This window comes from Hyaloscypha bicolor, assembly GCF_002865645.1.
Source record: "Hyaloscypha bicolor E unplaced genomic scaffold K444scaffold_53, whole genome shotgun sequence".
NCBI lineage: Eukaryota > Fungi > Ascomycota > Leotiomycetes > Helotiales > Hyaloscyphaceae > Hyaloscypha > Hyaloscypha bicolor.
Genome location: NW_020194555.1, coordinates 1,789,132 through 1,814,501, shown reverse-complemented (window position 1 = coordinate 1,814,501; position 25,370 = coordinate 1,789,132). Strand labels below are relative to the sequence as shown.

At 49.6% G+C, this 25,370-nt stretch overlaps 7 protein-coding genes across 7 annotated transcripts; 3 read left to right on the top strand and 4 right to left on the bottom strand.

Annotated features, from left to right (window-relative positions):
- Positions 1-223: 223 nt before the first annotated feature.
- K444DRAFT_344640 (uncharacterized protein) lies at positions 224-1,480 on the bottom strand. Its single transcript, XM_024872055.1, has one exon. The coding sequence runs from the start codon at positions 1,215-1,217 to the stop codon at positions 525-527; it is 693 nt and encodes a 230-aa protein (XP_024739449.1). The 5' UTR covers positions 1,218-1,480; the 3' UTR covers positions 224-524.
- A 264-nt stretch (positions 1,481-1,744) lies between these two features.
- On the bottom strand, positions 1,745-7,529 carry K444DRAFT_525055 (glycosyltransferase family 2 protein; the record flags this gene model as incomplete). The annotated part of the gene is made up of 3 exons (XM_024874410.1): positions 1,745-1,776; positions 1,833-7,171; positions 7,231-7,529. The coding sequence occupies 3 exons, from the start codon at positions 7,527-7,529 to the stop codon at positions 1,745-1,747; spliced, it is 5,670 nt and encodes a 1,889-aa protein (XP_024739448.1).
- A 1,802-nt stretch (positions 7,530-9,331) lies between these two features.
- K444DRAFT_651603 (glycosyltransferase family 2 protein) lies at positions 9,332-15,590 on the top strand. Its single transcript, XM_024885718.1, has 4 exons — positions 9,332-10,060; positions 10,114-13,779; positions 13,828-15,109; positions 15,180-15,590. The coding sequence occupies exons 1-4, from the start codon at positions 9,756-9,758 to the stop codon at positions 15,291-15,293; spliced, it is 5,367 nt and encodes a 1,788-aa protein (XP_024739447.1). The 5' UTR covers positions 9,332-9,755; the 3' UTR covers positions 15,294-15,590.
- Positions 15,591-16,829: 1,239 nt separating this feature from the next.
- On the top strand, positions 16,830-17,953 carry K444DRAFT_641849 (GroES-like protein; the record flags this gene model as incomplete). Its single annotated transcript, XM_024884673.1, has 2 exons — positions 16,830-17,237; positions 17,288-17,953. 2 exons carry the CDS (start codon positions 16,830-16,832, stop codon positions 17,951-17,953), a joined length of 1,074 nt encoding a protein of 357 aa, XP_024739446.1.
- A 1,977-nt stretch (positions 17,954-19,930) lies between these two features.
- Positions 19,931-20,458, top strand: K444DRAFT_627466 (uncharacterized protein; the record flags this gene model as incomplete). The annotated part of the gene is made up of 1 exon (XM_024882801.1): positions 19,931-20,458. One exon carries the CDS (start codon positions 19,931-19,933, stop codon positions 20,456-20,458), a length of 528 nt encoding a protein of 175 aa, XP_024739445.1.
- An 862-nt stretch (positions 20,459-21,320) lies between these two features.
- K444DRAFT_524197 (PLP-dependent transferase) lies at positions 21,321-22,624 on the bottom strand (the record flags this gene model as incomplete). Its single annotated transcript, XM_024874337.1, has 2 exons — positions 21,321-22,394; positions 22,445-22,624. 2 exons carry the CDS (start codon positions 22,622-22,624, stop codon positions 21,321-21,323), a joined length of 1,254 nt encoding a protein of 417 aa, XP_024739444.1.
- An 820-nt stretch (positions 22,625-23,444) lies between these two features.
- Positions 23,445-24,804, bottom strand: K444DRAFT_585770 (snare protein syntaxin-like protein 18/UFE1). The gene is made up of 3 exons (XM_024877941.1): positions 24,525-24,804; positions 23,790-24,469; positions 23,445-23,740 (listed from the first exon to the last, which is right to left on the bottom strand). The coding sequence occupies exons 1-3, from the start codon at positions 24,642-24,644 to the stop codon at positions 23,500-23,502; spliced, it is 1,041 nt and encodes a 346-aa protein (XP_024739443.1). The 5' UTR covers positions 24,645-24,804; the 3' UTR covers positions 23,445-23,499.
- Between the last annotated feature and the right edge of the window lie 566 nt (positions 24,805-25,370).

Genomic DNA, 25,370 nt, shown 5'->3' with positions numbered 1-25,370 from the left:
AGGGCCCGAGTGACTTATCTGTTGCTGGTAATGCTACCTCATAGCATTGATCACCTAGGGCCAGCGTTCCGATTCTCTCATCTACTTGCCGAGGCTGTGGTCTAGGCAGCTGCGGTGCCGTTTCCGGAGAGAGTCTTGGGAAACGTGGGTAGAGAAGACCAGGGCTGGCATTCAAGGTCTGGGAAAGGCATCATAGGATGGAGCGGAGCTTCAAATTCGAAGGGTTGATTCATTGTCGCTCAGGACCTCCACAATTGAGCTGAATCATGAAAGTGATAGCTCTTAAATTGGCCAGATAGGTCCTGCATATGCTTAAAGTAAGTAAGAATCATCGATCGATACATGGCCATCAAAGCTCTAAGTCTCTTTTCCTGAACACTCATACAGTGTCGCCAGTAGGTATATGCTGTTTCAGCCTCTTGCTATACAGATAATCACCCCTTCCATCGTCTGGAGCAGGTGGAAGCGGAGTCCACTTCACATAAATAACGCTTTGAATTCATTCCTCCTCAGTATTTCTCAGCCTACGGATCAAAGCTGTCCACCATGAGCTTCGTCTCAGATGGTAGAGGTTCCTTGTCATTCTCAACCAGTCCTTTAGCACCCAAGATATCTTCGCGTAGCTCTATAAGCCAAGGATGCACAGCAGATACATAGTCGTGTATTGTGACAAAGTTCCTTCCTGATGATGCATCTGGCTTGGCAACCAGTTTGGCTGCTTTTCCGCGGGGTCGATCTATTCCACAGCATTTTAACAAATGCACTGTTCCATCCTCGTCTTCGTCTGGATTGAAATCGGGAAGAGCACCCCAGGCATCCGTGATTTCCCCGTTCTCATCCGTAAACTCCTTGGCGGTGCCAGGATCGATATCGTCCCAATGCTCGCGATGCAGTCCATACCAGTCCTCATCCCACCTCTCGAGTTTGTCAACGCTGACTGTGACGGAGGAGACCTTAGGCTCTGTGAGCGGTGTTTGAGAGGCTGGATGCAGACTCGTGGTGGCATCGCCACCTGTGGTTTGTCGGAAGTACGGCTTCCGAGACTCGGGCATTTTGCGCGTCTCCATGATCCAGAGAGAGGTGGTGAGAGGTCCATTCAACGACCAGAACAGTCGTCTTGCATCGGGAGAGAGACCGCGTTCCTCGCGTGGTAACGCCTCGTAAGCAGGCAGCAGCTGTGCCTCATCTTGCTTCCTAGAATCCGAGATCGAGGACATTGGAATTAGATTGAATGAAGATAAGCTTCGGCCTCGTGGGGAGTAATGAAGAGGTTGTTTGTGGGAGGTGCTTGAAGTTGAAGGTGTGAGGCTTTTGTCAAGGGCGCGAATTTCTTATACGAGAATAAGACCGAAATAGAAGGGTAGTAAGTACTACAGTAGCAGCAGTTATTCGGAAATTGCACTTCCAAACCTCACCACCATATGCATTTAGCATACCGCTATCTGAAGAGGCACTAAAGATCAAGTCCTTAAACAGGGAACGGGGGGCGCTTTTCACCTACCATGCGTAGCCTAGCTTCGGATGGTTGAACACCACAAGATCTTACTCAATCACAACGATGCAGTCTATTCGGCAGTAAGAGAGGGGTCTGTGTGAACATGATATTACTATTTGCCGATGGTTCCCAGAGCCGAGGACGCCAAATCGACAAAATAACCAATCCTTCACACCCAATCTTCGATACAGTCATAAATCTGCGAACACAGCTCGTAAATACTCCATTATATGCAAATGAATTCCCATGCTATAGTTGCCCAGAGAGTAGAGCCTCAGTCGCTGAAAGTTTGTTAGTCTGAAACCTCCGACTCGCAATGTGGGACAGTTCAACTTACCCGAATTGATATATGCTCTTCTGGCATCCAAGGGCATTCCAAATCTCTTCTCCAACTCGACCTTAATACTCTTTTTCGTAATAGTCATCAGATCTGCTGTCTTCAAAATCTCCCTGATTTCTGCCAAAATTGTATCGTCGCTGGGCAGGCCAGCCAAGTTCGCCATTTCAAGCTCTTGCTGACCAAAATACTGGCTGCCTCCGAATTGGCTTTGTCTATTATCCACACCAACACCCAAAGCATCGGATGGGGCAACTGACAGGCGAGGATTGTAGAGGTTGGCATTCTTGGCGTCGTAAGGATAGGTGTTAATACCTATCTGAGACATCGGGCGAGACGGTGGATAGTTGTACTCAGAGACTGCTGGCTGGTACTTTGTGCCATATGAATACCCAGATACCTCTGAATGATCGTCTCGACTAGTCTGCGCTTCCCAAAGCTCCGCTTGATATTCTTCCCATTTCTTGTGCGGAATGGAATCAGGGTCGAACTTGCCCTCATCGGTGATAACGATCTTGCGTCCCTTTTCTCCAGTGACCACGCGAGTGTTGCCCCAGGAGAAATCGTCCATGTGCCAGAAGCTGTAAAGTGGTAGACCGAAAGAGAATACTGGAATGGCACACACGTAAAGAAGCATCCAACCAATCATTTCCCACTTTCGGTGGAGGATGAATATAATAGCTTGTAGACCATAAATTGCACCGAGCAGAATGAAGGCTGTTAGAGGAATGACGGTCGTATGCCGAATGACGAGGACAATCAAATATACAATGTATGCAACTGTAACGGGCTGCACCAGTGTGGAGAGCAAGTCGATGAAAACAATGAATCGCATACTAAAACAGCAAAAACCGCAGAGCTGCGACAAGGGGATAAGCTCGATAAGGTTATGAACCGTCGAGTTGATCCAACGACGACGTTGCGACAAGAAAACTTTCCAAGAATCGGGAGCAATCGTCCAGGCATGTGCAGTGCTGATATACTTTGTCTTGTACTTGGAATGATGCTTCAGGAGAAGTGTAGTCAAGTATCGATCCTCACCTAAATGAAGCAAATTCTTCATGTGGAGAGTGTCGACGCGGATATTGGCATAGGCCTCAACAACCTCGCGGCTAACAAAGAGTGGCTTCCCTGATTCGGCGGCTCGGATTCGATACATGGTGAAACAACCGGGCAGACAAGTGACGCTACCGAACAAACTCTCAAAGGCCTTCGAAAGGTTGTGAGATATGTAGTACTCGTAGACCTGAATCATGGTAACGAAAGATGACCTAGCGTTAGACAATGCAGTCTCTCCACAAACGCCGATGAGTCTAGTATCATCTAGGAATGCCGATATAAACCGGGAAGCTGAATCTGGACCGACGACGGTATCGGCATCGATTTGTAGCATGAATTCATAGAAGGTTGGGTTGACTCCAATGATATTCCGAATTTGGTGATACATTTCCAGCTCAAGGGGGCTCATCGCGGCGTTGTAGTGGACTCGGTTCAAGAACCGCATCAAGACCATTTGGGAATCACGCTTGCCTCTGTTTCCAGGGCGCGACACTTCGGACGGTTTGCCGATCTTGACGATTACCATGAAAGGCACGATATGGCCTTGAACTTCGTAGAGACCGGAGTAAACCTTGCCCATATTGTGTTGCTTCATGCCTTCACCCAAAGACTCGAAGCTCAGTGGCTCAGGATCGACAGTCTCAGCAACACCAAGAATATCGAGTACAATGCGTGGAGTTGGCCTGTCGTTCCCTTGACCAATAATCATACCGTCACAAATAATGACCAAGAGTTTGCGCTTGTCATCATATTTCATCCTGGCTGCCGAGTCGATAGCACGACGAAGAGAGTCTTCGTCTTCTGTATACGCAGGCACTTGGCAGATAACAAACTTGTCGAGATTTTCAGGGATGTTCTTACCACCGAATTGAAGAGCGGCGAAGAACTTGAATCCGATAACAGCGCAAAGAATTATAGAAATAGCCAATATCAGATATTCAGCAAATTGACACTTGACGGAATTCCGAGTATCAACATTTCCGACGTAGAAAAGGTTGTCAAGGCACAGCTGCATACGGGTGCGCATGCCAGAATCAAGAGCCAAAGCATCCCAGTATTTCGTGACGTCCTCACCAGCCTTCTGTTGGAAGAGATCCACCACCAAAGGATCCATGAAAAACGTGCTGACATCCGTAGGAGCATCTTCTCCAGTAGGTGCTACAACTCTACGACCCCCTTGGATGTATTTGGTAAGGTCGTAGACTCTACTATTGAGAATGGCAATCGACTCCTGCTTATCAGCCAATGTGCTGACATATTGAGGCGTGTAGCCAATATTGCCCTTCTTGAAGCCGGCTCTAAGCATAAGCATTTGCTCGAAGAACCAATCAGGTCGACTGTCGTTGGTGAATGCTCGGAAATCATGATATTTGTAGTTGGTATCCGTGCTACTGATGACAGAAGCAGAGCCGGTGGTGTTTGTAGAAGTGTAGTCAAGCTGGACAAGATCGTTGATCGTCCCATTCACACCTTGGCAAAGAGCCGAAACCTGGACTGGGAATAGAGCCGTTGCATCCAGACCAGCATACTTGAGGATCGATTTCTGGGGTATAATAGACGGATAATGAGTCGGCGCAAATGCCCCAAGATCAAATACTTGGCCCCGTATGGCAACATAAGCAGACGCACCACTCTTGCCGTTGTATGAGGTCAGCTCGGCTGCACTGAAGACGTTTTGTTTTGGGCAAATCAGCATAGGGAAGACCACGATGAAGAACGCCACAAAGAGACAGCTGATCCAGATCATCATGTTGATAGCGAGCTTCTCCCTCCAGGCCATTCGGACATCCTTGCGGGGCATACGGCCGATCCACTTGATCAGGAAATCAGGGATGAGCCAGGTCATAAGGTAAACCACAGCAACCCATCTCTTTCGGCTGCCACTAGTCTTGACCTCTTCCACCTCAACCATGGTCTTTTCGTTTCCCTTTTCAGCCATCTGCGCTCTCGTGTCAAGGTTCCTAAACATATCACCTTGGCCAAGTGCAGAGGCACCCGCATCGGACCGTGAATCGATATCGTGGCTACCGAAATATCCTGATTTCTTGTCTTGCCCGTAAATGTAGCCTCCCGGAGATGGAGTCAAACCAGAAGGCGAGCCTAGAAGACGTTCTTTTGAAGCCCCATGGGCCCCGTGCACATCGCCAGGTGTGAGCATCTCACCCCCATCATCCGATTGCATTGGATACCGGGCCTGGGTAAATCCTCGTTCACTTAACTTGGCAATCTCTGACCAGCATCGTTCACTTAAGAAGACGCCAGTACTCCCGATTCGAGCTTCGTTTCCTGGCCAACGCTTCTCATCCAGGAACATTTCAGCCTTTTCCCTTTCGCTGCCGACCAATATGGTCTCGGCATCGGCCAGTCCAAGGAACTCGCCGAATGGCAAGAACAGACTGAAGTCCGCATTCCTCAGCCGTTGGCTGATTTCGGCAATACCGAAAGTTTGTATCTGAGTTCGAACACATTTGCTGTCGAACTGGTTGGCAATGCGACGATCGTTGGGCTTGAGACAGAACACAAAGTACGGGTTGGTGTTTGGAGCAGTCAGGGATTTGGTGACATTGTCGAGAGAAGACAAGAACTGAGCAGCTGCGCCTTGATCGATATTGCGGCCTCTCCGCACCTTGGCGTCGTCCGCTCCAATCTCGGTCATATCATCAGCAGAGTCGCTGCCTTGCTTCGTGTCGCGTGCTCCAAATCGGTGTGGTCTGTCTCCCTTTCTCCGCATCACGCTTGGCTTCCGGAGCGGTTTTGAGCTGACTTGTGCTTGCATAATCGTGTTTCTTTCTTGCGGATGGACCACTGTCTGCAAGGCTTCTTGGCCAAACAGCTGACCAACAAAATTGCTCTTCGTTGAGGCAATCAGATTCATCAGGTCCCCGGAGACGACTTCACCGTTCTCCTCCACCAACCCGGCAACCAAGTAGTCAACCTCACCGGCAAAATGCTTTACAGCGAAAGAAGCCGCTGCGTTGTGGGTTGCGAAGTTGCTTCCTGGAAGCTTCGCAGTGGCGCTTCCAACGGAAATTGCTGGATTCTTGCCATCGAAGCGTTTTCGGAGGCTCTCCAGCAACTGCATATCGTTTCTGTTGCGCCTCGTTTGGTCATCAAGGATACTGAGGAGACCATTGCTGTGTTTCAAGAGCCCCCGGACAGCATCGGAATTATCGAAATAGCTGGTGGCTGCTACACTGATTTCTTCGCTCTCCAACATGTCCACCTTAGCCTCGAAGAAACTCTGGAGAGTAAAGTTATATAGTGATTCTGTAGCGGCATTGTTGAGGAGTTGATCCAAGGTCGAATCAGTGGAAGGCTGCTGAGCGAACCCGGGGAAGTCAATGATGGAGATAGTGTTGGCGACCGTATCTTCAACAGCACAAACTCTTTGGTTGATACTTTCGATCACGTACGCAACGAGCAATGAATACAATGTCCTTGCAAGCTCATCTGCGTTGCTCCTCGCGCCCTTGGGATCAAGCATCACAGTAACTCGCTCTCTTTGTAAGATCTTCGTCTTATAGCCAAGCGTTGTCTGAAGATCTTGAGCGCTGACACCGAGGAAAGCGGCAATTATACCAAGAACGTCCTTGTTCTTCACAGCTGTGATGCTCTGTGCACCTTCATGCGAATAGCCACCACTGTCATCTCCCGTGGGTGTAGTATCCTCACTCGTCTCGAACTCAAGCTGCCCAATGTGGAGGATGCTTGCCAAAACCTGGCAGATCTCAGCAATTTCACTGCGGGGAAACTCCAGCTTCCTCAAGGCGGTCTTAAACAGCTGGAAGCCCTCTGCATCATTGATGCCAACCTTGAGTTGAGTTGGGTGCCCTAAATACCGCCATCTCTTTTGTGACGTTGCGATCGAGTGTTTTTGCACACTCTGCCCTGGATGGTGGGCGGCTGCAGACAGCCCGCTGGACAGGTCTAATCCCAAATGTGCCTTCTCAGCGGCACTTGTTCCGGCCAAAAGATAATATAAGACGTGGAAGCTTCGCTCTCCTGTTGGCACAGATGCAACTCTGCTCCGCTCCAAACGGTGATCCAAGACTTTGCCACCAATGAGTGTCGGGTTAACGGATGAAGCAGTGTCGTATTGCAGCTCGAAAAACAGACCGGCTTTCGATGCTGTTGGGGTAGTCGCGGTTTTTGTGGTTGTGAGAGTATCGAAGACGTAGGCAGCGAGTGACAATTTGGTGGACAGTGGGGTTGATGACTTGTTGAGGAGAGCTGAAAGGAGGTGTGATCGAACAGTGGATTTCCCCGAACCAGACTCGCCCCTGGATGAGAATTAGCAGCTTCAACATTGAGACCGGAGAGTTGGCCAATGTGCACTCACAGAAAAACTATAGCTTGATTCTCTGTACGTGCTCCGAGTCTCGTCCATGCTCTTTCAGCCAGGTCTTCGGCACCACCCATGGCACTGCCCTGCTTGCCTCCATCAGGGCCTTTTGTGGAAGAAGAATAAGTGTTGAGGCAGATTAACGCGTGGGAGGAGAGCTGTGCAGTCGGCAATGCCACATGAAATCGGCTTGCAAGATGTGCTGTGAGATGTGTGTCGGATTGGAGATGTGCTGGCAGAGCGGGCAGAGAGGGTTGTGAATGGGCACCCCCGCCCGCTTGATTGTTTAAAGCCATGTTAGTTAAATGCTCGGGTCGAAACCCCGGGTTCCAAGTGTGGATGGCCTCAGTAGCGCAGAGCTGCTTGATTGACTTGGTTGAAAGTGTGTTGAGTCGCGAGCAGGTAGTATTCGTGAGAGTTCCGTGGGCAACGACGCAAACGAAGGAAGGGGTAAAGAAACAGCGCGGGTCAACAAAAGCGTTCCAAACAACAAAATAGCGAAGGTATGATGAAAATTAGCGAGTGTCGAGAAGAAAGTCGATAGGGCACAAGGGAACAGGAGCAAGAAGAAAGACTCTCGAGCAAAGCAGACGAGACGAAAAGCTCTGTGAGTTGGTGATACGGGGTCTGGCGTGCGAATGGTGGTTGTGCAGCGTCACTCAGATATTTTGAATCTCCGTGGCCCCTATGGCTCGCCGTAGTCCCGTCGATGGCGCTGTTCTAAAATCGGACGCGCTCAGGGGCCACACTGCCGGCGGGCTTAAAGCGCCGACGGCAAATGGCTGCATCAGGATCTGCATTGGTGGACATCGCCACTCGTAGCCAGCAGCAGGTCTTGATGTGGTCTTCAACACGAGGAGTTTGACCGTTACTCCTCCGTGTACGAGTACTGTACAGCAAGTAGCACAGCGAAGCCCCCTCCCATCTCTCCACCCCATCGTCACATTGTCGGTCGCCAGGTGCTGAGTGTGCACAGGCGCAGGCAGGCAGCGAGAGGGAGAGATGCAGATGCTGTGATCCAGCTGCCGAACACGAATTTTTGCCCTCCGTATAAAGTCTCAGGCCAATTCAACCTTCAAGGACCGGATTCACGTGCTTGCGGAAACTTCGTTCCGACGTCAAATAAATGAATTTGCAAATCAATGTAAAAACATCAATATCAAATGCTCAAGCAGCATTAGGGGCTCTTGGGGCCTCCAGTTCCAATGGTCATGGGGAAGCACCCTGGGGGAATATTTCCCTTCGAATGAGGAGACGATCTTCGAAACGTTGAAACCCCTTGGGCAATATTTGTCATAGGCGCCATTTTATATGGACGTCCAACCAGGGCCTCTGCCCGACTTGGAGGTTGCTTCTTTCTCGCCTGTGCCCTTGCGAAGGGGATTCCTGGTCCATGGCAGGCTGGCAGCACTGGTTGTTGCAGTTTGCTTTCTTCTACCGACGATGCTGGGATTGCGGTGTTCGTGAGAGCTGAGCACTCTGTGTGCTTCGTAGCCTTCGTTCTGTTCGTTCTTCTTCGCTGGGTCTGTCTGGTCCGGCGATCTTGGGTCGTGTTCCACGCCACTCGTCTCATGCTTGAGCAAAATTGTGGAGCGGGCCGCCGCAACTTGCAAAGCGTTGGCTCCCAAAATAACCAGAATCAACGTCGACTTTTACTGAAAGGGGACTGGCCATTCAACAATCAAGGTCCTGAAGGGCCCGCAGCTCCAGTAAGTACGCAGTACGCATACGGAGCACTACTTCGTACTGAGGGCGAGTGGCGGATGGCGGATGGCGGATGGCGGATGTCGGACGGCATGGCATGCCTTTGCTCCAGTTTTCATGCGCGAGCCTCGCGGAGTCGTGCCATTCAACCCAAAAGCAGCGGGCACTTCGTATTGGGGCATCGGGCCTCGGGTCAGGCCCCTGACCCCTGGCCCCCCTGGCTTCATCGAGGGCTTCGAGGCTCAGAGGCTGGCTTGGTGGTGGCTGTTTTGAAAAACTCGATCCCCGCCAGCAGGGGGGAATGCCAGGAATCCAGCATCCCCGGCGGCTTTGATCTGCATCTGCCCTCGCGGTCACCGTACTATGGTTCCACCACCCCCCCCCGGAGAGTGAACCGTGTGTGAATTCTCCTCGAGCGGCATTCCAGGCGATGTCGTCTTCGTCTTCGTCTTCTTCTTCGAACATGCCTCATATTTGATCTGCTGTGTTCTGTGCATTTCCTACCTTCGACCCTTTCTACCTTTCTACCTGCCGACCGCCGTCACTCGTTCCGGTGGTCCAGTCTCCTACCCCCTTTTCCATCCTCGCCCCTCGTTTGCTGAAGCTTGCTTCCTGCACCTTTGTTGCCCAGCGACCAACAACCCCGGTACAGCATTCGTTTCCCCTCCTACTCGTCGATTTCGAACGGCACGAGCCTTGAGCCTTCTCCCTCCAATCTACTTTCGTTTTTGGTGACCAAATTTTGTGTGGGCAAATTCTAGTTGGGGAAATTTTGGGCGTGGTGGCTGCGGAAAGTCAACAAAGCGCTCAACCTCGCCATGGCGAGCAACAATCGAATGTCGATGTACTCGACTACTTCCTCGGGACCTGGTTTACCTCGAAACCTCAATTCCGCCCAATCACAAGTATCGACAACTACCCTTTTGAACGCAATACACACAATTTATGCATCCAGTCAACCATACCAGCTTGACGCCAGCACGAGCTTAGCGGTAAATACCTGGCTAACTGCCTCACAACCTGATCATGAAGGAAGGATCGGTGGAACGGTCGATGGCGCTTTGTCATCTCGAGCCTGGGAGCATGCAAGACGGCGCGCCGAGGATGGATGCATAGTTTTGGGGTATGGGTTGCTACCTTTCCCAAACTTGGGAAATCTTACTTACGCTGCCATAGCTCTCTCCACGAATCTACCCCTTCAGTGCTGGCTCCGTTTCTAGGAACTCTCCCGCTATCCATTCCCTCCTCCTTATATACCGCTCTCAACGCACTCCGACCTTTCATCTGTTCTGTATCACCACAAAACCACTCTGCTCCTCGACAATCTGCACTCGGGGTAATACTAACACTGACGCTTGCGGGAAATTTGACTGCAGCACGTTTGGCATTGTCGGAAGGGGGAATTGATACATCGAAAGGTCTGCTTAACATCCCAACCGAGGCCGGATATCGAGCCTTTGACGTCTTCTATTATCTCCTTACATCTGCTTCGACACCTGCCGAACGCGAATTTCTTGGTCTGAAACATGCTTCCAACTATGCCCTCTTGGCGAGGCCAGGCACATACGATCCTCCGTCGTATCTCCCAACCGCAGACGACGCAGCATCGGCAGACGATTTCCGTGCCTCCTTGAAGGCAATTGGAATCAAAGGTGCGGCTCACAGGAATCTGATCTCGATTTTAGCAGGGCTGTTGAAACTCGGTGACACTCTGAGCTTCAACCTGGATGAAGAGGCTTTAGAAGATGTCTGCGAAGATGTCGGGGGTTTATTGGGCCTCGAGCCAGAAATTTTGGCGAATAAATGCACAACTGCTGAAAGGGAGACCCTGATCGGTGGCTTGTACGAAGCTCTTGTCGATTGGGTTATCTTGAAGGCCAATGAAGCCATCGCCAGCGAAATGGCTCGGATCAAAGACGGTGACTCTTCGAGCGACGGTGGACCCGGAGCCCGGACGCCCAACACAGAAGAAGACAACGGTGACACAGTTTGCATCACCGTATTGGAAATTCCTAGTCCCACCCTCGGCAAGGCAGTGGCGATGCGAGGAGTGTTTGACGACACGCAAGGTATCAACTCCGAGATGAAGGAGGACGGTGTTGATGTGGTGACGGCCGGTTCCTCAGTGTTACGCGAGATGCAGAATGCGGTGGCTGAGGTTGCCCCTGATCTTGGTATTATGACCGGCCCTTCTGGGCGAGAACGGGAACATGAGCGTGACCGACGCGAAGCTGTGACGGAGAAGGTCGGCCGAGAAGGAGAAGAAGATGGGTTTTTGAAGAAGATTCTCTTCCCCGTTCAAGGCCAAGGAGTAGCTCTAGGTCGAGAAGGCCGCATTGATCTCCCGGCCGTTCTCGGAAGCAGTCGTGTGTGGTATCATCTTTCCCTCCACCCAACAGACCAGTCGCCTGCAAGTCTCGCAGCTCTCCCTTCAATGACCTCCGCTTGGTCTGCTGGGACCGTGTCGCGACAACTCCGAGCGTGGCGTCTTCCTGAATGGGCAAACCGAAGGAACAGAAATCTCGACTTCACTGCTGATTTCGACCACGAGGAATTCTGCCACCGATATGCTCCACTGGGTTGCAAAGATGGCAGAGACGGGATTGAGAGTTGGATCATGGAGCGTGGTTGGAGCAACGGTGAAGTCGTTGTCGGCACGGAACGAATCTGGATGCGAGAAAGTGCTTGGTGGGAAGCTGAGGGCATGCTCGATTTAAAGCCATCCGACAATCAGGGCTTTGCCGCGCTCGGTGGTTTGTTTGGCGGCGAACCCGTCGAGACCGGCTATTCTGCAAATCCGCCGAACGCGAGCGGCTTCTTCGCTCCCATGAACGATCTGACGCCTCATGGAAGCAGAGACCAGCTTGTTCAAGCCCAAGGCCCGGCTACCATGCCTCGCAGCGCACTTGGTGCCCGCTCAATAGCTCCAACGACCAGGAACGTCAGTAACGGTGACTATGGTCTCGGCCTCAAGGGCGACGACGTGAAGAACCAAGTATACTACAACAACGAAATGGGTGAGTTTGTCGATAACATGGATCCGGAAATTGCGGAGCCGAAGAGCATCACTACTTCGCAAATGTCGAGAGGCCGCCGTGTCTGGGTTGCTATTGTGTGGATGCTTACTTTCTGGATTCCCTCATTCCTCTTGCGATACATCGGCCGCATGAAGCGCCCAGATGTCCGCATGGCATGGAGGGAGAAGCTCGTACTCGTCTGGATGATCCTACTCATGAACGGTATTGTTGTTTTCTGGATCATCGAGTTCGGTCGACTGCTCTGTCCGAACTTCGACAAAGCCTGGGACCAGACAGAGGTCAGTACACATCAAGGATCCAGCGACTTTTGGGTGAGCATTCATGGAAAAGTTTACGACATTTCGAAATTCTGGAAACTCCAACACAGTGACACCGACATCGAGACCTCCTCGGATAATATGCAGCAGTTTGCTGGCATGAATCTCGACGAGTACTTCGTTCCGCCTCTTACAGTTTCTTGTCCAGGTCTTGTCACGGACACGAGCCTCACCCTCCTGGCAAACACTACCGTGACTATCCCCGAGGGTATTCACACTTCGGGCCCGCTCTCGCCATACACAGCCAGTGCATTGCACAGGATCGACTGGTACGGGACCATCTTCCTCCCCAAAATAGAAGAGTACTACCATGGTGATTTGGTTACGAAGAAAAGCACCGTCAACAGCCAGGGACAGAACGAGAACCATTATTGGTTCATCCTAAATGGCAAGATCTATGATCTGACAGATTACTTCTATACGCTGAAAACCTACGCCAACGTGGCTTCTTATGAGTTTATCGATACCACAGTGTCTGCCATGATTAAGGAGAACCCCGGCCTGGACATTACCAGCCTATGGGAGACGAACTACGCCAACTCAAATTCGTCTCAGCAAGGCGTTCTTGAGAATACCGTCAACTGCTTCAACAATGCCTTTTATGTTGGTATTCCTGACTTTCGTCAATCGGTCCAATGCCAAATCAACAACTACATTCTACTGGCATTTACGATCATCCTGTGTGCGGTCATCTTGGTCAAATTCTTGGCAGCTCTCCAATTTGGATCAAAACGTCGCCCGTCGCCGCAAGATAAATTCGTCATATGCCAGGTTCCTGCCTACACCGAGGGCGAAGATTCATTGCGGAAGGCTCTTGATTCCTTGACGGCGCTTCAATACGACAATAAAAGGAAGCTGATCTGCGTGATTTGCGATGGTATGATTGTGGGTGGCGGCAATGATAGGCCTACACCAAAGATTGTCCTGGATATCCTAGGAGTCGATCCGAAAATCGATCCTCCAGCACTCCCGTTCAAATCGGTGGGAGAAAGTAATGAGCAGCTTAATTATGGCAAAGTCTATTCCGGTCTTTACGAATACGAGGGAAATGTTGTCCCGTACATTGTGGTTGTGAAGGTTGGCAAGGAGTCTGAGCAGTCGAAGACCAAACCGGGCAATCGCGGAAAGAGAGACTCTCAGATATTGCTTATGAGCTTCCTGAACCGTGTTCACCACCGATCACCAATGAACCCGCTTGAGTTAGAAATGTTCCACCAGATCAATAACATTATTGGCGTGGACCCCGAGCTTTACGAGTACCTCCTCATGGTGGACGCCGATACAAGTGTCAGGGAAGATTCATTGAACAGGCTCGTGGCCGCTTGTGCGAACAATGCTAAAATCGCCGGAATTTGCGGTGAAACCAGTCTTGAGAATGAAGAACGGTCGTGGTGGACTATGATCCAAGTCTACGAATATTTCATCTCCCATCATTTGGCGAAGGCCTTCGAGTCACTTTTTGGAAGTGTTACCTGTCTGCCTGGTTGGTAAGTTAAGCTCCTGCGCATTCCGCAAACAGTGCTAATATATCTCAGTTTCTCCATGTACCGCCTCAGAACCGCTGACAAGGGCAAGCCGTTGATCATCTCGGATGCAGTGATTCACGAGTATAGCGATTGCAACGTCGACACGTTACACAAGAAGAATCTGCTGTCACTGGGTGAAGATCGATACCTCACAACTTTGATGACCAAACACTTCCCTTATATGTCGTACAAATTCATTCCTGATGCATACGCCAGTACCGCAGCTCCCGAAACTTGGAGCGTTCTTCTTTCTCAGCGGCGAAGATGGATCAATTCTACCATCCATAATCTAGCGGAATTGGTTTGGCTCAAAGAAATGTGTGGATTCTGTTGCTTCAGCATGAGATTCATCGTCTTTATCGATCTGTTCGGGACGATCATTTTACCAGCTACCTGCGCCTATCTTGGATACCTCATCTACAAAGTAGCTACCCATTCCGGCCAATTCCCATTGATCTCCATCGTCATGATAGCCGCGGTATATGGTCTTCAGGCACTCATCTTCATCCTTAAACGACAATGGCAACACATCGGGTGGATGATAATTTATATCCTCGCATTTCCTATCTACGCGTTTGTTCTTCCTGTGTACTCTTTCTGGAACCAAGACAATTTCACGTGGGGCAACACCCGTATTGTCATTGGTGAGAAGGGCAGCAAACAGGTAGTCGCAGTCGACGACGAGGGTTTCGATCCAAGAAGTATTCCACTACAACGATGGGGCGATTATGCATTATCCAACAATCTTCCTGGCCGCCGTGGTGTTCATGTGGAGAAAGCCTACGATGGCTACGAGGACACCTATGAATTAGACGACATGAAGTCAATGTACTCCTCGGTCAAGCCAGCTTCTACAATCCTAACCGGTTTTCCCCAACGAGGAGGACCTTATATGCCACCTCAGTCGCCTGCGTTTGGTGGACCTCGACAATCCATTTACTCAACCCCATATGCTGATCATCCAACCGGTCGTCATCAGTCAGTAATGTCACTCGGCGGAGGATTACAAGACCGCTCCGGTTCACCATATCAGGATTACCCTCAGACGTCGTCCCACCGCCCGAGTATGGTTATGATGCCATCATCAACCGATCTCATTAGTGGTTCGCCTTCCCCGCTTCACCAGCCTCGTAATATTGGCTTCACGGGAGGCGCACGCACGCCGATTGGCACCGAGGCAGTAATGCGACCTGTCTCAACTTTTGATTTTCAAAGAGGCAATAGCGGACCTGATGATATGATGATCGTGGAAGCTATCCAGAATTGCTTAAGAGAGGTTGATCTAGATAACGTAAGTCTCAAACACTGTCCAAGCTCCAATTTCTGCTCTATATATGCAGTACTGATGTTCTCGGTTTTAGATTACAAAGAAGCAAGTCAGAGCATTAGTGGAGCAAAGGCTACAAACGGAGTTAGTGGGCGAGAGGAGAACATTTTTGGACAGGACGATTGATACCGAATTGGCTAACATGTAAAATTGGAGGGGGGTGTATAAAAATGCTGTTTGTGATATGTGATGACGGGACGGAATTGGCGAAACGGCGCGAAAGGTGGGTGTTTTGCGTGTGTTTTGGTGGGCATTTGGATACACTACATCATATCTGCATAATGGGTGCTTCGACACTATACGTTCATTCAAATATTAACCATGAGTTGTGCTACAAGGGGTCGGAAATTTCAAGACCTTTGTCTTTTAAGCAATCGATGCGGCCGCCGCAACATGAATTATCAGCTGCCTATGTCAACACCACAACTCAACGTCTTGCCTCGGGATATCCTACATTACCTTAGACAATGAAGATACAGCAAAGAATGCGAGTACGTCAAAATGCGAATTCGTAAACTTTACACGACATTTGAACATTCAAGGCAATGAACAGAAGCACTACCACTTTTAACCCATCTATTTATCTGAATAAGACGACCATTAATGAAATTTCAGCAAAAACTTCCCCCTACCGACAATTTCCTCGAAAAAGAAGCCAAAAATTCCATACGAAAATTATCACATGTCTAAAATCGGCAGAAATCTGTGACTCGCGAACGAGGCAATTGTCGATAAGCCCTCCGCTGGTCCCCGCAGAGGCGTGAGGTAAACAGTACGCATCTTTGGATCGAAGGACGTGCTTTGATAACTCAGTAAACCCCAGATCTCCCGGATTGCCCAGGTCAACATTGAATGGAATAGGCACGGTGCATTCCACATTTTGCCACGCAAAAGGTGCCAGTACGTGGGGATCTGCATTGACTTATAGTGAAAGCAGGGGTTCAAAGGCGTAGCCAATCACATTCCTTCGGTTGAGTTAAGCGACCCCCTTTGTTCGCTCCTTGTTGGTTTACCGATCTCCAGGGAATATGTGCATTGAACGAACGGATTGATCAAGGCTCAGCTTACGCCTTGCGCATAGCAACTCGTTGTCTTGAAACAGGCCTTTCGTTGTTCCATCATTCCTGGGTGATTGATAGCAAGTGAAATTCAAGGCGTAAGCTAATCGTTCGGTGGTTCTCACCTCCAACTCGCTTAGCACGCCTTGTAGGTGAAGGCAACGAACAGCGATACGCGGGTCTGAGATTTTGGTGGTATCCCACCAAAAATCTCTCTTTTTCTCCCTTTGAATTCTTACAACGCAACGTATTAAAATAGTGTCTAAGTATTGGGAATTAATCCTAAGAAGTAGACCCTTTAGCTTAGTAAATTTTTAAGACTAAAAAATTAAGGCGTTGTTATAATGCAAATCTGCCCGATTTGCCCATACAAATTTTGGTGCGATTTGCGTATCGCTGTTCATTGCGTATTGCTATCCCTCACCTACAAGGCGTGCTAAGCGAGTTGGAGGTGAGAACCACCGAGCGATTACGCCTTCTTACAAGCGTCGATGAGCTAGTTGACTGCGTTATGTTTTCTGTTTACGTATAAAAGAGTGAGTGCCTTCGGGTTATCCCACATTGCAACAAGACTCACAACTGAACTCTCTTCAAATACTCATTTATACAACCTTTCAACACACAAAATGGTATCCGTGGAAAAGAATCCTTCGCTTTTCCTTTCAGGACCGGGAAACGCTTGGGTAGGAGAAAGTCCCTACCCCAGTATCACGGAAGAGCACGATGTTATCATCCGAATCGCTTATGTTGGAGTGTGCGGGAGTGATATATCTTTCTGGACGAAAGGAGGAATAAGCGCCAAGGTTGATGCATCCCGTCCTCTGATCATGGGCCACGAGGCATCAGGAACTATCCACGAAATCGGCTCTGCAGTGTCGTCTCTCAATGTTGGGGACAAGGTAGCCATCGAACCCGGTGTGCCGTGTCGGAGATGCTTGCCTTGCAAAGCGGGTCAATACAATCTCTGTCCCAAGATGGTGTTTGCGGCCTCTCCTCCCTTTTCCCATGGGACACTCGCGAAGTATTTTAAGATAGCAAGCCATGCCCCGACTATATTTGAACAACTGCTAACTTGAAATAATAGGCAGAGGACTTTTGCTATAAGTTACCGAGTTTTGTCAGTTTAGAGGAGGGTGTTTTGGTGGAGCCTTTGGCAGTTGCAATGCATGTTTGCCGGCTGGCAGATATCAGACTCGGACAAGACGTGATAATCTTTGGTTCGGGAACTATTGGTCTCCTTTGTGCTGCAGTGTCAAAAGCATTGGGAGCACAACAGATTATCTCTGTCGATGTCAACGCTAGTCGACTAGAGTTTGCTCGAAAGTTTGCCGCCACTGGTACATTTCAGCCTGACAACGACTCGTCTGAGACTATCGCGGGCAAGATCAAAGAAGCCCACAATTTAGACGGAGGAGCTGACGCAGTTCTGGAAGCCACAGGAGTAGAAGTCTGTATCTCTACGGGAATACACGTTCTCAAGAAAGGTGGAACATTCATTCAGGCTGGCCTTGGGAATCCAGGCATTCAATTTCCGATCACCACGTTATCAGAGAAAGAAATAACCATGAAGGGATGTTTTCGCTACAGCGCAGGAGACTACGAATTGGCGCTGCATCTTCTCGAATCAAAGAGAGTTTCTGTAAAGGAGCTCATTTCCTCATTTGTGGACTTCGAGCACACCACGGACGCATGGGAGAGGACGAGGAAAGGGGATGGCATCAAGAACCTGATACGTGGGCCCCAGAATTGATTGGTGATGGCAACAAATCTTGCTGTATATTTTCTTTGAGGTCATATTTACAGATACAGAATTCAAGAATGTAGTGCTTGCTATGTATTGACTTAATCCCATTGGCGAGGTCAGAGGTCGAGCACCATTGGGCTGGGATAAAATGAAATTGGCGAGCATCTTGCTAGAAAGTTATGCGATGTTTTCAGCATTTCATGGAGACAGTAAGAGGAGACAGAAGGGGGTGACCCAATGTAAAAGAGACATTTACCAAATACGAAGGCGGGCTGCATTAAAAATCGTCCAGTTCTCTAAGCGAGGGCGGGAACCATCTTAACTCTCGCAATATTGGAATTCTCGTAATTCCGAATCATATTTAATTATTAAGTGTCGGAATAGCTGCACTGCGAATTTCCTGGGTCATGTGACCTCGCGTCACATGCGTGACTCAACTGGTAGACAAGTCCCCATTAGGCTTAGCAGATTTAGGGATCGCATATCAACACCACGATATTGCGATCCTTACTTCTGAATATCAACCACTTCACTAACTTTAACGCACCTGCATTCCACGCATATTACGTGACGGTGCTACGCATTACTGGTGAACCGACATTAAGAAATTCCATAAAAGTTAAACCTGCTTCTTTTCTATCTCACAAAGCTATTTTAAAGAGGTTTAGACGTTGCATTGAGATTTGGTGTGATTTTCCAAACGTAGCAATTTTGGCATTCCTCGCTTTTTAGCCGATGGACGATTTTTATATGCCGCCTGCCTCCGTAATACACTGTGAGCCTTCCCTCTAACCACTTTGATACGCGAAGGAGCTTGGCTTGTAGTTCATTGGAATTCCTACCTACGTTACAGTTCTCTCTCTACTCTCACCACCTTCCCGTGTGCCATCTCAGGGCTACTGACGTCAAAGCCTGGTGGCCACAAATAACGATAAATGGCCATTTCCTGCGCCACAGATCTGCTGCCGGCCTGAATACCATTGCACCGATAAAACGAGGAATGCGTGGGACTGTTAGAACCAAGACAATAGCCGCTTCCGACATTCCAAAATGCTTTTATTGGCATCACCTGACTGACAGAGAAGTAATCGAATTCATCCCAATTCCGAGCAAGGAACCCAGTCTACACAGCCATTAGCCGACGTTCTCTGTCATCGGATATACAGTTACCAGAAGAAACATCCATTGCCGGTGGATAAGAGCCCGAGGAGATGCGCTAGAGAATCTACTACCTCGAAAGTGGGCTTCAAACTTCGAAAACGTCGGACAAGAAAGGATGTCAATGCCAGAGTCACCCGAAGAGAGGGGAAATGATGAACAACGAAGTAGGATGTTCAAGGTGAAGTAACCTTACGCAGTTCATAAAGTTAAGCCAAACTTTCTGAAGACGCGTGGGGTTTAGCCTTCTTTTACCACGTTCGTACATGACTTCAGGCCAATATCGCGATGTGGATTGCGATATTCTGCCAACGTGTGAAATGAGGCGATTGCAACGTAATCATCTAAGAAATTGCTGCAAGACTCACTCAACCCCCGCCAGTCCCAGAACCACAGCCAGGCGTCACACTTTGCAATTGAATTGGTCATCTGACACAAGCATCGAAAGGACCTCCATTAATCACGCCATGCCCGGGACTGCAGCTTGCACAAACTCGCCATTGTTCGGCACTGGCACGAGCATTGGTCTTAATTTCCAGACCTGCTCCATAGCCTCAATGAGAGGGGTCATTCGATATGTGATGGCGGTGTCTTTTCAATTTGGGGTTTTTGGCCCAAATCACAACTATTTTGCCGTTGCGACCAAGATAACAGTGAAGGGCGGATGCCCACTAGAAGGATCCGACATAGCCTTGTCATCACCTCTCTTGAGGTAGTCGAATTCTCTGTTGATAACCAAATTTTAGATATGGTCTTCCCCAAATCAAGAAACTTGCAAAAACGCACTAATACTACAACATACGAGGCCGCGAGGTCCTCTCCTACATGGGGCAGTGGACAAACCAAAAGAACCAGGCTGGACCTCTAAGCCCAGGTGCCGTTATCTATGGAGAAATCGCTCAACTCAGCAGGCTCGCTCAGCAACATGCCGCGAAGTTTAACCACACGGCCGATATACTCACCAGCTTTGGGCCGCACCTTGGATTGTTCTTTGCAGATGCATTCCGTCTGAATCGTTACCGCTGGTCCAACCTGCCCACCGACTTGAGGGACGAGATTCAGAAGCATGTGTCTCTACATGGCCACGGCAATCAGAAACTTGGCAGGACAATAAGATCCATGATGTGGCTATTAATGCCTTGGATGGGCTGGATCATGCAACTGAGGAGAGGAGAGCGCTTTATCAGGAGTCAAGGAGATCGACGACTTCCTGAGGAGCTCCAGAGTGCGCTCGCAGAAGGGGATCGTAAGGAAGTGGACAATAAGCGTTGCCCCCAAAATACCACCAAACGCAAAGCACTGGCTGATTTTTACGGACCAGAGAGTATTCCTGAATCACAAAGTTCCAACTGAACATGTCCTCATTTTCAGCGAAGGCCATGATTATATCAGACTCCACCAGAACCTCGAAAAAAAGACCAGAGAATAATTAATCGAGAAATGGGCAAGCGATAAAAGACCTTGAAGTGGAACTTGCCTCTTCTTGTAGCTGCTCAGAGACGGAGCAATCGCAGAAGGATGCAGCTTATTACAGCAGGCGTGGACTGTTCCACCTCCGCAGGCACAATGCCGAGCTTGCCGGCCAATATCTTAGAGAAGCGCACCATCAGAATTGGAACGATAGCCAAATTCGACAATATTATGCTACGGCGCTTGTAGTCTTGAGAGAGAAGCGCAAGGACCCTTCTTGATGGCCACCTTGAACGAGGTGAACTCGTAAGTCGTTCCTCAAACTCCTTGCTTGGTTGAATGTCCCAAGATCTCTGGGGCAATGGACTTACCCAATCATCCGACTAACAATACTCACAGATGCCGCCAATTCGTGGCTCGGATCCGAATGCAGACGTTCGTGATCAATATGTCTGCATGTTGACAACAATTAGGTCTCCGGCTGGCAAGGGAACCGAGGAGCGGCCGAGGAGCGGCCGAGTCAGGAGGAATGGTCTTGCTCTGCAGAAGGAGACCGAGTCTGACACATGCCAGAAAAGAAGTCCGAACGGCAAAGGGAAAGTAAACCACTTTTTCCAAGCACTGACTATATGGTCTTTGAATCTGACAAGCCTAGGTAGGTGAATCCATTGAGGAGAGACTGTTCCCATGCATCTATGTTACCCAGGGCGCAGAGGAAATGATTTTCTCTATGCCAACACAATTTCCATCTGATGACAAACCGCCCCCAACTCCAAATCTCAGAAATGCAGCATCAATCAAATGATCAACCCTGCGTCTCTCTAACAACCTTGTCCACAGCCTTGGCGAAGTAGTCAACATTATGGGTATTCAAGCCAGCCATGCTAATACGTCCATTCTTCGTCATATAGACGTGAGCAACATTTCTCAGCTCCAGGACCTGCTTCTCTGACAGGCCTGTGAACGAGAACATGCCTATTTGATCGGTGATGTGGTTCCAGGTGCCTGGTGTTCCCATCTCTTCTAACTTTGCCCTCAACGCCTTTCGCATGGCAATAATTCTCCCTGCCATGGTTCTTAAATCCTCCTCCCATTCTTTGAACAGAGTTTCATCATTCAGTATAAGTCCTGCAATTCTCGCACCATACGCCGGCGGATTCGAGATCTCGGATCGCTGGAGAATAGCGAGTTGTGAGGCAATTCTGCCAATCGTCTTCTGGGCATCCGAACCTGAGCCCGTCACAAAGTGGAAGCAGCCAGCTCGTTCACCATAGAGGCCGAAGTTCTTAGCGAAAGATTGAGCAATGCAGAGCTCAAATCCTTGCTCGATAAAGTACCGCACAGCCCAGGCGTCCTTCGCAAGATCACCAGATGCAAAACCTTGGTATGCACAGTCGAAGAAGGGAAAGTGTGATTTTTGTTTCAGAAGAGCCGCTAGTTCCTTCCATTGTTCTTGGGTCGGGTCGACACCAGTCGGATTATGTGCGCAGGCATGAAGAAGGATGATGCTGTGATCAGGAGCTTCGGAGATCGCATTCTTCATTCCAGCAAAATCAAGACCCTTTGTGGAGTTCGAGAAGTAAGGGTAGGTACCGATGGGAACAGACACATTGGAGAAAATCTGGTTGTGGTTGGCCCAGGTTGGGTTGCTGAAGTAGACCTTGGGATGGCCGGGGTAGAATTTGGCGAGGAAGAGAGCACCCAAATGCACTGCTCCAGTCCCAGAGATGGTTTGGATGGAGCATGTGCGCTTCTCAGCAATGGCTGGAGAATCAGCGCCCAGAATCAGCTTTGCAGCGGCGGATGTGAAGGTGCTGAGGCCGGCAATGGGGAGGTATTCGTGGTTCAAGGCGGGGTCCCGGCGGAGGATCTCCTCTGCCTGAAGCTCTGGGTTAGCATTGATTTAAATAACTGCACAGGATGAGTGACCTTCTTGACGACAGGTAGGATCCAGGGTTTGGCGTCGTTGTCTCTGTAGGCGCCAATTCCCAGATCTACTTTCTTGTCGAAGGAGTCGGCTCTGTAAGCTGCCATCAGTCCGAAGAGGGGATCCTCTGGAGCTTGGGGCACCGCCTCGGCGGAGAAGCTGGTGGATGTTGATTGAGACATATGGCCGGTGATGCTCTGCAGTCTTAAAGAGGGCGAAGTTGCGGTAGGACGGGAGAGGGAGGATGAGGGTGAGGGTGAGGATGGAGGTGAGAGATTTGATAGACGGGGACTCATTATTTATCGTGGGGTAGGAACGGAGGATTTTGGTGTGGATTTAAAGTGGGTCGAGTCCGCGCTGCGCTCTGGGGCAAACAGTGGCTTCTGGGGTGATTCTGCCGGCTTTATCACTTGATTCACGTCGGGCTGGCGGGCTTGCTGCGCCCAGAACCGAGGTCCCCCGATCCTGTGAACGGCACTTGGAGTAGGGATGCGTAAAAAATGGTTTGTGTATAAAAAGTAGGGTTGTATCATATTTTATTGGTTTTATATATATAAAACGGGATTTTTATATTTCCACGTGATAGTAGAGCGTGACTTGCTAGCGTAATTTGGTGTTTTCAATGTTCTCCACCTTCTTCCTAATTAAATATATACACGTGTTTGCCATACAAATAAAAACGATCGGAAATTATAAAAAACAGGGTTTTTATGGCGAGAAAAATATAAACCAGCCGTGTGTTTTATATTACCGCATCCTTAATTGGAGGGAGCACGAGCACGAGCAAGGGGACGGGGATGGGCCCAGTGAGATCATCGCTACCTACTTTGCTTGCGGTGCTGTGCTGAGCACATGGTATACAGTTTCGACGTTCGAAGCATGTGCCGAACAAGAGGCGGTCGGCGGAAACCAGGGCAGACACATTCGTGTGGCTTCCGTGCCTGCATTCTTGCATCATCGCATGTATCACTTCAGCCGCCGTCACATGTCAGCGTCAGGTTGCTCAGAATATCCGTCTCGGGTTCAAGAAGGACCGGCTCTTATAGAATTTGTGGCTTCAGATAACCAAGTCCCAGACGACCAAGAGGAGGCTCAGTCCGCAGGATGCATAGAACACATATTTCGCTGTACTTTTCCGCTCCGTTGCCTTCTTCAACTCCTTATTGCCGCCCCCAACGTTCTCTGCTGTAAAGAAGGAATCGGCCACGAGCTGGTCGATGTGTGCGGACTGCGTTGCCAAGTTGCTAACGAGCTGTGTTTGCAACTCCGATATCTCTACCAACGACTTCTCAGCCGTTCTGCAAAATTGATCAGCACTACTCTAATCGCAGGAGCTGACCGGCATACCTGACTTGGTCCAGTGTGCTCTCGTAGTGCTTCAGCATATCCTGGTTCTCCTTCTCAAACATCTGTATCTGCTCAGGGCTCAGCTCCTGCTCCGGATCTAGTTGCTGCGCTTCCAAATGCACAGATGCGCTGGACTTCGTCGGAGGCAGGGGGGCATTGTCGAAGCCTCCTAACTCTGGCATAGGCGCTCGCGACTTTGCGAGCGCACTCTTGTTCTTCTCCATCTCGCGGCGTAACCTCTTCTCCATCATCACGGCCTGAAACAATGAACATTGTTGTATCTTCTGACTGAGATACCAAATAACGGCCTCCCGATGCGTTTTGATGGCATTGGCCTTGGCTTCATCTAATTCCTGATCGTGTGATTTCGGCTGGCCTGCTCCACCAGCAGCCCATGATCCCAGAGCCCCAAGGCCTAACCGTGCATATTTCTTTCGAATGAGCGTGGTTTCGGTCTGCTGGGAGAGCAGTTCCGCATCTGCTAAATTGCGAATACTAGCCTCGAGCTGGCGAATTAATTGCTTCGCCTCGGCATCAACCTCCTCTTTCTGACGATCTGTTAAATGCTTCGACTGCTTATCTTTCGAGGAGATGCCGGTTCGCCTTGGTGGGGGGGCCGTTGAAAGATAGGCCTGCCTTATGCTTTTCAGGTATGAGTTTAAGGAAGCTATGTGTGCGTTCTGGTGATTGGGTTAGAAGGGAGCGCGTGATTCAAGTATTCGAATATGTGCTTACTATCCGATAAGCTTCCTTCAGGAATTCATCGATGTTCTGCAGGGCTAGAGACGGATCGATCGTTGCTGGTGCATCGTGGCTCTTGAGGAGCTCATTCAGGATTGGCGTGAGGTCGGTCATGGCTGTGTCGGAGGAAGGGGGCCGGACTGGGGATCGCGATGTGTGGGAGATCTTGAAGGTGAAGTGTTGGAAACAAGGAAAGTTTGTTTACTTGTGGGCTGAAAGAGTCAACCCAATTCGGCGTGTCGAATGCTCTCGAGGTGGTGGTGGTGGCGGTGGTGATATTCTTGACAGTTCACTGGTTTCCAGCCTTCTTCGCCTTCGCTTTCGTCGGATCTTCCCGCTCATCCTTGCCCGCTACTCCTGCTAGGGATGCGGAAATATAAAAAAACACGCTGTTTTATATTTTTCTCGAAATAAAAAAAGATTTTTTTATAATTTCCGTTGGTTTTTTTTATTTGGATGGCAATCACGTGTATATAATTAATTAGGATAAAAACAATGAAACACCAAATTAGGCTAGCAAGTCACGCTCTACTGTCACGTGAACATATAAAAACCGTTTTTTACGCATCCCTACCCGCTGCACTCACTCTGGGAACCCTGTCGACGCTTCGACGCTTCAACGCTTACTGTAAAAGCCCCCCTGCAAAACATCGTCGCTTCCTGCAACTCTCTTCCTCTCCTTTCTTCAGCTCACAACTTTCCAATTGCATCTACCACTCCCCCTATACTGCCCAGTTTCTCCTTCTCAGATCCTTACAGCACTGGAGACATGCTCCAAGAAAGACATGGCGCAACGCCGCCCGCGGCCGCCCCTCATTGCATGATGCGCCACGCTCGCTC

Coding starts and splice junctions, on each gene's coding strand:
- K444DRAFT_344640 (XM_024872055.1), bottom strand. CDS start 1,217: ATGTCCTCGATCTCGGATTCTAGGAAGCAAGATGAGGCACAGCTGCTG.
- K444DRAFT_585770 (XM_024877941.1), bottom strand. CDS start 24,644: ATGACCGACCTCACGCCAATCCTGAATGAGCTCCTCAAGAGCCACGAT. Junction 24,470..24,524: donor TGAAGGAAGCTTATCGGATA/GTAAGCACATAT, acceptor CCCAATCACCAG/AACGCACACATAGCTTCCTT. Junction 23,741..23,789: donor AGCACACTGGACCAAGTCAG/GTATGCCGGTCA, acceptor TCAATTTTGCAG/AACGGCTGAGAAGTCGTTGG.
- K444DRAFT_651603 (XM_024885718.1), top strand. CDS start 9,756: ATGGCGAGCAACAATCGAATGTCGATGTACTCGACTACTTCCTCGGGA. Junction 10,061..10,113: donor GATGGATGCATAGTTTTGGG/GTATGGGTTGCT, acceptor ACGCTGCCATAG/CTCTCTCCACGAATCTACCC. Junction 15,110..15,179: donor GAGAGGTTGATCTAGATAAC/GTAAGTCTCAAA, acceptor TCTCGGTTTTAG/ATTACAAAGAAGCAAGTCAG.